We start from the raw sequence: 9,414 nt of genomic DNA on the forward strand, positions 1-9,414 counted from the left end.
CAGAATGGCGCGCCAGGGCGGAGGCTTTAGTGGGTGAGCTCAGCTCAGGTGCTCAGCTGCAGGTCAGCGTACACAGTCTGGCCACCGGCCGCCGAAACACACCAGAGGAGCGCCGGGACCACATATTCTAGAGTCCTTCGCTCTCACGGACAGCAGATCTCATTGGCCCTCGGAGGAGAAACTTGAGAACCTCGCCGTCTGGGCATCTTAACAATGGGCTCCCAAACTTGGTTGTGTGAGTGGCGCAGTTGTCGGAGTCACCCTGCATGGACGAAGCCACCCCTCCGCCTCCCTTCTCCGAAACTACATTCCCCAGAGGCCTGTGCGGTCACTTCCGTCCGCCCCCACAGCCCCCTCCCAGCGTGGACCGTTGGCGTAAGGAGCACTTCCGGTCGATGGGGCTGGCCCTTAGGCTGTTGGGCCACCGGGGCAGGGATGCCTGTTCGGGTCTTTCCGGCACCTCCGCACTTCGTTACCCGACCTTCGGCCTCAGGATCTGAACAGTGCATCCGCGTTGCGTGAGTGCTCTACAGTCAGTCAGCACGTCCCTCTGCTTGTCCCGTTTTAGTCACGGAGACGCAGGCTGGGAGAGGCAGAGCCGTCTCTGAACTCGGGCGCTCTCCCGTAGGCACCTCCAGGCCATTTTCCTTTCATTCGAGTCCACAGGTTTAGGAGACAAATCCTCACTTCGTTGCTGAGGGACAAGGGCTTCACTCCCTGGCCAAAGCTTGGGGCTGAGCTTGAGGGTGCTGGGTCATCCTGGGTCCCTTTTCCCGGGCTCCGGACGGGAATTGGGCTGCGCTGGTGATTTCTGTGACATCCTCGACCCCCTGTGCGGAGCTCTGGAGCAGACTCCGCTTCGCCTCGTGGGGAGGGAGTTTCCGCCTAGGGACTCTCTCATTTCTCTTCACATCCCCAGATCTATCTTCTGAGGCTTTGCCCTTCTCCAAGGAGAGCACTCAGGAGACCAGGAAAATGGCCACGGGGCTCCTGAGAGCCAAAAAAGAGGTGAGAATTACCTGTAATTCCATCTTGGCTGTCAACAGGATGGGTCCCGTTACCTTTTCTTGTCCTGAAGGCTGCCTTGTTGGTATTGGGCAAAGTTCATTCTTGGTCCTGGAGGACCGGCTCCATCTTACATGGAGTCTTCCATCAGCATTCCGTTATGCTGTGTCCATACCTCAGTCATTCACGAAGTAGTTAATTGTGAACAACACACATGGAGGAGTTTAAATAAAAGTATAGAGACATCCATGCTTAACTGTCTAGTGATATGAGTGAAGGGCAGGGACAGCAGAGATTTGAATTTGAAATGGTTAAGGAGGACTCCCAGAAGTAGGGCTGTCTCAGCTGCCCTTGAAGGGTTTGAGAATGTTGGAGAGTTGGGGGAAGACACACCAGTGGGAGAAGGACAGGAAGCATGATTAGTCTGAGAGGCTGGGCCACTGGACACACTGCCCTTGCCATAGTGTGAGAGAATTATGGTGACTGACTTAAGGTTGATTTTTAAATATGTACAGGTGAAGATGCAGACTAGCTATCCACACATAGAACAAGGAGGAGTTGGATATGGTCTGACCCGAATTTTACACTTGCAAGCATTTTCAGCATTTAACAATTGGAAGATTTCACCTAAAATTCTAGATTGTCTGCTTCTCTGAAAATAAATCTGCCCTAAGTCTGCACTATTCTTTGGTGTCAGGCAATTTGAACAGAAAGAACAGTGTCTTCATCATTTGGACAGGAACCACAGGGTCTATATACTGCACTTTCTACAATCTCCTTCATACTGAGGTTGAAACCAATTGGCAAGCTAACCAGTTGTGTTAAATTTGTTGAAATAACATAGGTTGCTGTCTAAAGTAGTTTTTTTCATTGGAGATTTTCAAGGGGGGGTGTGTGTGTGTATGTTCTGAGAAGTAGTTATAAAGTCAAATCACCATAAGGACTAGGCAGGTACTGGAATAGTCATTTTATCTCTAGCATTTAATTATGAACAGTTTTAAACATAAAAGAAAAAAATAGGTTTGTCCATTGAATACTCATATATCCATCACCTCAATTCAACAATGAATACCTCCTTCTCATGGAACCTGTCCTGATCTCTCTATCCTGCAGTGGTCTCTCCCTTTTGAAATTCCTCTGACCCAGTGTTTCACAATTATAACTATACTTTTATGAGCCTTTCAAAGTACAAAAGTCCCAACCCCAGAGAGTCTGACCTTTTTGATTTGTGGTAGGACCCAGGAATCTATAATTTAAAATACCCAGGTAGCTCTAAAGTACAGCCAGAGATGAGGGGTGAGAACCACAGCCCTCACCCATCTGTACTCTTCATTTGTGATTGAATACATTGGAACTGGTTGGATTTGGGGACAGCTATTAATATAAGGGTGTGGCAGTGTGGGTAGAGTCTTAAGGCCATTCCACCGCCCAGCCAGTGTAGAACATTTGAGCTGGTAGGGGACAGGAAATTTAGGGAAGTGTTTCCAAGAGGGGAAGAGCCCTGGGGAGGGTATAGCATGGGATTAGTTTGACAGACACAGTGTTGTAGCCTCAAGGAGTGATGGATGGCATTCTGAGAAGGGGATGTGAAATCAAATCACCAAAGAGACAAGGCATGTATAATACCTAAATGAATGAAGCTGACAAGGTAATCTGTCAATAGCATGCCTTGATTAGTGGACCCCCAGTGTAAGTCACTTTCAGCCAGGTGTAGTCCTGCATGAGTGCAAAGCCCAGGATGGTCAAATTTATGTATTTTTCAACAGGACCCCTAAATTGAGATTTTCATATGAAATCTTCCAATATTTAATTGATATAAATAAAAGTTTTAAAGCAGTCTGTGGGTCAGACTAAACTGAGTTATGGACTGCAGATTGTATTCTGTTTTAAAAGACAGAATAAATGTTGGGCTGGGAAGAATCCAAAAACTAGATTTTGAAGCTCATTTGGGCCTGGAAACTTCAACAAACTTCCATGCCAAAGACCATTATATATTCCCACCCTCCAAAGTACAGCTTTCTAGGTAGCAGAGGTTCATTTGAAACTTTGTTGGTGGAATAATAATAAATCATTTTCAGTCATTTAAAAATATTTGCTAAGTGCAGATTCTGCTCTAGATACCAGAACGATAGCAGTGAACCATGCACATGGAACTTGTAGTCTAGTGGGGAGTCAGAAAGTAAAAGTGAATAACACATGTATTATCTTAGAGCTAAGGGAATAAAGCAGGAGAGGGGACTGAGACCCACCTGAGTGAGGGAAAGGCATTTTATATAGAATGGCCAGGAAAATCCTCCCTGAGCACTTATGGTATGCAGCAGCCATCAGTTGTCTGAATTCTTTATAATCATCAACTCATCTAATCCTCACCACAACTCCATGAGGTAAGCATGGTTATTCTCAGTTCACAGAAGGAGAAACTGAAGTGCTAATGGTTAACTATTAATAATTTGCCGGAGGTTACACTAGCAGGGGATGGAGATGGATTCCAAGTCCAGACAATGATTTGAGCCCACTCTCTTTAGCACCACCCACTTTGCCTTATTAGGCCTGAGCCGGCAAGTGGCAGTGTGAGGTAGAGGAAGGAGTGAGTCCTGCTATACGAAGTGTACATATTGGTGGGTTATTTACCACCCTCTACCCCGAGGCTCTGCTGCTTCAATTAGAACATAAATGCTTAGACCAAGTAATCTCAGGCATTTTCAAACTCACCAAGATGATTATTTGTTGTTTAAGTGTGTGTGTGTGTGTGTGTGAGAGAGAGAGAGAGAGAGCCACTTCTCCCTGCCTAGTTTTAAGGCTCCCTGTATGTAGGAACTTTGTTTTGCTTTTATCCTTCACAGCAGCTAGCCTAGGATTTTGACAGTCACAAGTGCACAAATGATGCTGACCGGATAGAGATAGGAGAATAATGGTCTTTGACCCCGGGGCCCCAAGGTCACAATCCAAAGGTAGGGTGTAGAAATATTTTGTACCTCCCTGCGGGAAGCCTTTTGACCTCTCATCCTAAGCTGTGAGAAAGGCAGACTCCTGGATGAGCAGGGGTGTGTTTTGTGTTAAAGGTGCTCGTGGCATTCAGAGATGTGGCTGTGGACTTCACCCAGGAGGAGTGGAGGCTGTTGAGCCCTGCTCAGAGGACCCTGCACAGGGAAGTGATGCTGGAGACCTATAACCACCTGGTCTCACTGGGTAAGAATGGCTTCCCCTTGGCACTTAAAATTTGCCCCACAAGTCATTTTCCACTCATGATGAGGAAAGGCTACCTATGGAACACCTTTGCCTTAAAGTTGGGCTTAAAAACAATATACTTTTTTCCTCTGAGTAAATTTGGATTTAGTAGATTTAAAAGCAGATAGATTGGTTTATTCATGTCATGTATGACACTGCATTTACAGGCCTCTTTCCCAAGGCTGGGGCTCTCTTTTTCCTTTATCTTGCTCCCAACCTAGGAGATTTTTCATCTACCAAGTGTTAATATGCTGTCTTTCTTTTTGGAATCACTTTTCCATATTTAACTCTTCTCCTTCAGAGAGATAGCTATTCATAGGTCTTTTGTACCTTCTGGATTTCCCGACCCATTTTAGCTCTGAGTTCTAAGTGGCCTCTTGAGTCCATAACCAAGAATCTCCTTGTTTTCTTCCCTATGAACAGAAATTCCATTTTCCAAACCAAAACTCATTACTCAGCTGGAGCAAGGAGAAGAGCCCCGGAGGGAGGAGAGAATATGTCTGCTGGACGTCTGTCCAGGTGAGTATGAGCACAGGGTAGACTGGGTAGTGTACAGCTTGGCAGAAAGGGAAGGAGGAGGCATCTCTCAGGTACTGGAAGGGAGCTCCTCTCCAGGCTTCCTGGGACTGGTAAGGCTGCCTGGCATGGCCTTCCTTTTGGAATATGATCTTCAGTTGAGGGAGGAACTTTCCTGGTTTCCTTGTCTCTTTCCTCTACCAGGAAGCTTCCCTTCCTCCTTGTCTTGCCTTTTCCATAATGCTTAGTCTTTCCTCATTCGCGGCTTGCTTTCTCTCCTCCTGATCTTAAAAACTGCACCTACCTTATGACCATGAAGTCTACCACTCTTCTGGATACTTTCCAGTTTCTCTTATATTAAGATTAATTGATAACCTCTCAAGTCCCATAATTTTAAAAAATTATTACATAATAATTAAGATTATAGGAAGCTAATAATAATAATAAAATACATACTAATGTGTTAACACTCCAGCTTAAGAAGTAAAACGCTACAGTTGAAGCCCCTATTTCCCCTTCCCAGATTGTATCCTATACCTCCCCACACCTTTTGAGCAGGGCCTTAAAGGGAACTGTTTTTCAGTATTAGGGATTTATAATTCCCATGCATGATTTTATTCTTTACTTCATATATATGGATCCCTCAATCATCTATATTGTTTGGCATATTTTTAAACTTTAAACATTATATATCAATATCATATTATGTATATCATTCTGTAGTTTGCTTTCTTCACTGACACTAATTTTATAAGATTCATCCATGTTGATATATATGGCTCTACCTTCATTCATTTTCATTGCTATATAATATTGTATTGTATGCATAATAAAATATAATTCATTTATCCATTCCATTTTTGTTGGACATTTATGTTTTTACCTTTTTTTTTCTTAAACCAATTAAAGAATTCTGCTATGAACATTCTCATACATGTGTCCTTAGACACACAAGTACTTGTTTGTCTAGGATATATACCTTAGAGTGGAACAGTTGAGTGAAAGAATATGCACTTTTCTTTTGCTTGATTTGATTTTTTTTTTTTTCAAATCCTGGAAATGAATTATTAGTTAGATGTGTGATATCTACCTTATTCTAGTCTGTGGCCTACCTACCTGCTTTCTAAAAAGACTATTTTTGAAATAATTTGTCTCAATTTGTAAAAATAATACAGAAATTTTCCATCTACTCTTCATCCAGTTTTCCCTAGTGATGACATCTTATATAACCATAATACATCTCAAAACCAGGAAATTGACACTGGTAGGATATTATTTAGTAAACTACAGACTTTATTCAGATTCAGATTTCATTAGTTTTTACATGTCGTTTTTTTTATTGTTGCTGTATAGTATTACAAAATTGTATCACATAAATAAATTCATGTAACTATCACCACAATAAAGATACAGAACTGTTCCATCACTGTGAAGACATTCCTGGGTGTTCTCCTCCCTCTGATCTTAACCTTTGCCAACCACTTACCTGTTCTCCATCACTGCAATGTTTTTCATTTCAAGAGTGTTGTAAAATTTACCCATTATTACAAAATGGTCTTTTGTAATAATCTAAAAATTGTTTTAATGTGATTGGATTAGTGAATCGTTTTTGCTTTGGGTTTTTCTGGTGTGTTTATGTGTCTGATTTAAGAAATCTTCTCTGTGAAGATCATGGAGCCATTTAGATTTTCTTCCTTAGAATAAAAATATTTTGCTTTTTATACTTAAATCTTTAATCCCGCTGGAATTGATTTTTTGAGTGTTGGGAGACAGGGATCTATTCTAATGTATTTATAAATGCATAGCCATCACACTTGGGGCCAATTCATTTAATAGTTCATTATTTTCCCCAGTTTACAGTGCCTCCTCTTTTATATTTTATATGTTCATATGTTCATTCGCCTTGGTATTTCCTCTTCTGTGAATTGTCTGTTCAAATATTTTGCTTTTCTTTTTCTTGTTGATTTGAAATTTTTTTTTACCAATCCTGGAAATGAAATATTTGTCAGTTAGATGTGTGGTATATGTATAGAATTTCTGAACTCTCTGTTGTGTTTCATTGGTATATTTGCTTATCCTTGCACCCGTATCACACTGTTGTAATTTACTATTAGCTTTATAATAAATCTTGATGTTTGGTAGGTTAAGTTCTCCCATCTTATTTTTCACAGTGTTTGTTTGTTTTAGCCCTTTAATGTTCCATAAACATTTTACAATCATCTTGTCAGATTTCATAAAATATTCTGTCAGGATTTGACAGAATCCTGAATATTTTTAGCTAGCAGGCCACACAAAAACAGTTTACAGACTGAATTTGGCCTGCCAGGTGAGTTTGGCAACTCCTGCAATAGAGAATGTAATGCATAAAGTGAAATGAATAATAGGTATTGGAAAGGATGGCTGGGTGGGAGATAGCTTGTGATGTAAATATATTATGAATGACCAATGGGCAAAGCAGAATGGTCTAGGCAGCCCTACCTATGAATGCTCTGAAAATGTTCTTTCTTCAGCAGGATCAAAGCCAGAAACTCAACCTTGTCCCTCCTGCCCTCTGGTATTCTCCAGTCAGCAAGCCCTCAGCCAACATGTGTGGCTGAGTCGTCTCCCTCAGCTGTTCTCACGTTTATGTGCAGGAAATCCTCTCTGTCTAGGAAAAAACTATCCAGAAGATCAGAAACAACAGCAAGATCAATTTCTTGATGAATCATGCTTGAGTGACAAAGCAGAAATTCAAGAGAGAGAAGACGACTCCAAACCCCTATTTGGGAAAGTAAGCAAAAGTGGCACTTCAAAGGCATTCTCCAACCCACCTGAAGAACAGCTAGTAAGGTCCAAGGAAGACAACACAGTGGTGGATATAGGGCCCAAGCCAGAACAGAAGGCAGACCTTGATGAAACAGACAAAGTATTGCATGATTTAGAATTCTCAGGATTTGGAGCAATCAAATATGAAGAGTTTGGGCGAGGCTTTATCAAGGACTCAAACCTACTTGGCTTCCAGAAGACAAACACAAGGGAGACAACTTACATGTACACTGAGTGGGAACAAAGCTTCAGCAGTATGTCAGTCCTCATCAAAAACCCAAGGACACACTCTGGGGAAAAGCCTTATGTGTGCAGGGAATGTGGGCGAGGCTTCACCTGGAAGTCAAACCTCATCACACACCAGAGGACACACTTGGGGGAGAAACCTTATGTGTGCAAGGATTGTGGACGAGGCTTTACTTGGAAGTCAAACCTCTTTACACATCAGCGGACACACTCAGGGGTCAAGCCTTATGTGTGCAAGGAATGTGGGCAGAGCTTTAGCCTGAAGTCAAACCTCATCACACACCAGAGGGCACACACTGGGGAGAAGCCTTATGTTTGCAGGGAATGTGGGCGTGGCTTCCGCCAGCATTCACACCTCATCAGACATAAGAGGACACATTCAGGAGAGAAGCCCTATGTTTGCAGGGAGTGTGAGCAAGCCTTTAGCCAGAATTCACACCTCATCAGACACTTAAGGACACACACAGGAGAGAAGCCTTATGTATGCACAGAATGTGGGCGTCACTTTAGCTGCAAATCAAACCTCAAGACACACCAGAGGACACACTCAGGGGTTAAACCTTATGTGTGCCTGGAGTGTGGGCAATGCTTTAGCTTGAAGTCAAACCTCAACAAACACCAGAGGTCACACACAGGGGAGAAGCCATTTTTATGCACAGAGTGTGGGCGAGGCTTTACTCGGAAATCAACCCTCATCACACACCAGAGGACACACTCAGGGGAGAAACCATTTGTATGCAGGGAGTGTGGGCGAGGCTTTAATGATAAATCAACCCTCATCTCACACCAGAGGACACATTCAGGGGAAAAGCCTTTTGTGTGCAGGGAATGTGGTAGAAGGTTTAGGCAGAAGCCAAACCTATTTAGGCACAAGAGGGCACACTCAGGTTCCTTTGTGTGCAGGGAGTGTGGGCAAAGCTTTTGTGATAAGTTAACTTTCATTAAACACCAGAGGGCACACTTAGGGGGGAAACCTCATATGTGCAGGGAGTGTGGACAAGGCTTTAGCCGGCAGTCACATCTCATTAGACACCAGAGGATACATTCAGGAGAGAAGCCTTATATTTGCAGAAAGTGTGGGCGGTGCTTTAGTCGGAAGTCAAACCTTATCAGACATCAGAGGACACACTCAGGATAGAGACTTTGTGTGTACAAGGAGTATAGTAAATACTTAAGCCAGGAGTCACACTTCCACAGACACCAAAGGACACACACACAAGGCTGTGGCTTTAAGTCAGCCATTGCTGGATACCAAAGTGGAGATACCTTATGTGTGATGGTGTGCATGAGTCTGTAGTGGTAAGAGTCATATCTCCAGTCCACCTGACAGAATTGCTGGCCCAGGAGCTCTGCCCTTCCCCATTGGGGATGATGGATTGCGGAAGGTCTGTAAAGGAGCTTGATGGAGGGAGTACATATAAATAGGTTAAAATTAGGGAATGAAGACTATTCCAGTATCATTTTCCAAGTTTACTTGAACACTCCTTTCACAGTACCCTGGATGTTACAGAAATAACAATACTAGAGCTTGTCTTTTGATGTCTCTTTGACCTTCTGTCTTGGCAGAACAAGAGACATGGCAGACACCATGGCTGATTTAATCTTGCTTCCCCA

The 9,414-nt window shown here is 43.0% G+C and overlaps 1 protein-coding gene across 13 annotated transcripts; it reads left to right on the forward strand.

Moving 5' to 3' along the window:
- The first annotated feature begins 384 nt into the window (after positions 1-384).
- Positions 385-9,191, forward strand: ZNF875 (zinc finger protein 875). 13 transcript variants are annotated; one of them, XM_069458328.1, is made up of 6 exons: positions 385-518; positions 920-1,008; positions 3,554-3,623; positions 4,068-4,194; positions 4,657-4,752; positions 7,260-9,191. In XM_069458328.1, the coding sequence occupies exons 4-6, from the start codon at positions 4,161-4,163 to the stop codon at positions 8,936-8,938; spliced, it is 1,809 nt and encodes a 602-aa protein (XP_069314429.1). In that variant the 5' UTR covers positions 385-518; positions 920-1,008; positions 3,554-3,623; positions 4,068-4,160; the 3' UTR covers positions 8,939-9,191. The 13 variants fall into 13 exon arrangements, with proteins under 13 accessions (XP_069314429.1, XP_069314431.1, XP_069314433.1 ...); XM_069458330.1 differs by having other exon boundaries at positions 7,263-9,191; XM_069458332.1 differs by having other exon boundaries at positions 4,110-4,194; positions 7,263-9,191.
- Positions 9,192-9,414: the final 223 nt, after the last annotated feature.

Source organism: Eulemur rufifrons, chromosome 24 (assembly GCF_041146395.1).
Source record: "Eulemur rufifrons isolate Redbay chromosome 24, OSU_ERuf_1, whole genome shotgun sequence".
In the NCBI taxonomy this organism is placed as follows: Eukaryota; Metazoa; Chordata; class Mammalia; order Primates; family Lemuridae; genus Eulemur; species Eulemur rufifrons.

Coding starts and splice junctions, on each gene's coding strand:
- ZNF875 (XM_069458320.1), top strand. CDS start 976: ATGGCCACGGGGCTCCTGAGAGCCAAAAAAGAG. Junction 1,009..4,067: donor TCCTGAGAGCCAAAAAAGAG/GTGAGAATTACC, acceptor TTTGTGTTAAAG/GTGCTCGTGGCATTCAGAGA. Junction 4,195..4,656: donor TAACCACCTGGTCTCACTGG/GTAAGAATGGCT, acceptor CCCTATGAACAG/AAATTCCATTTTCCAAACCA.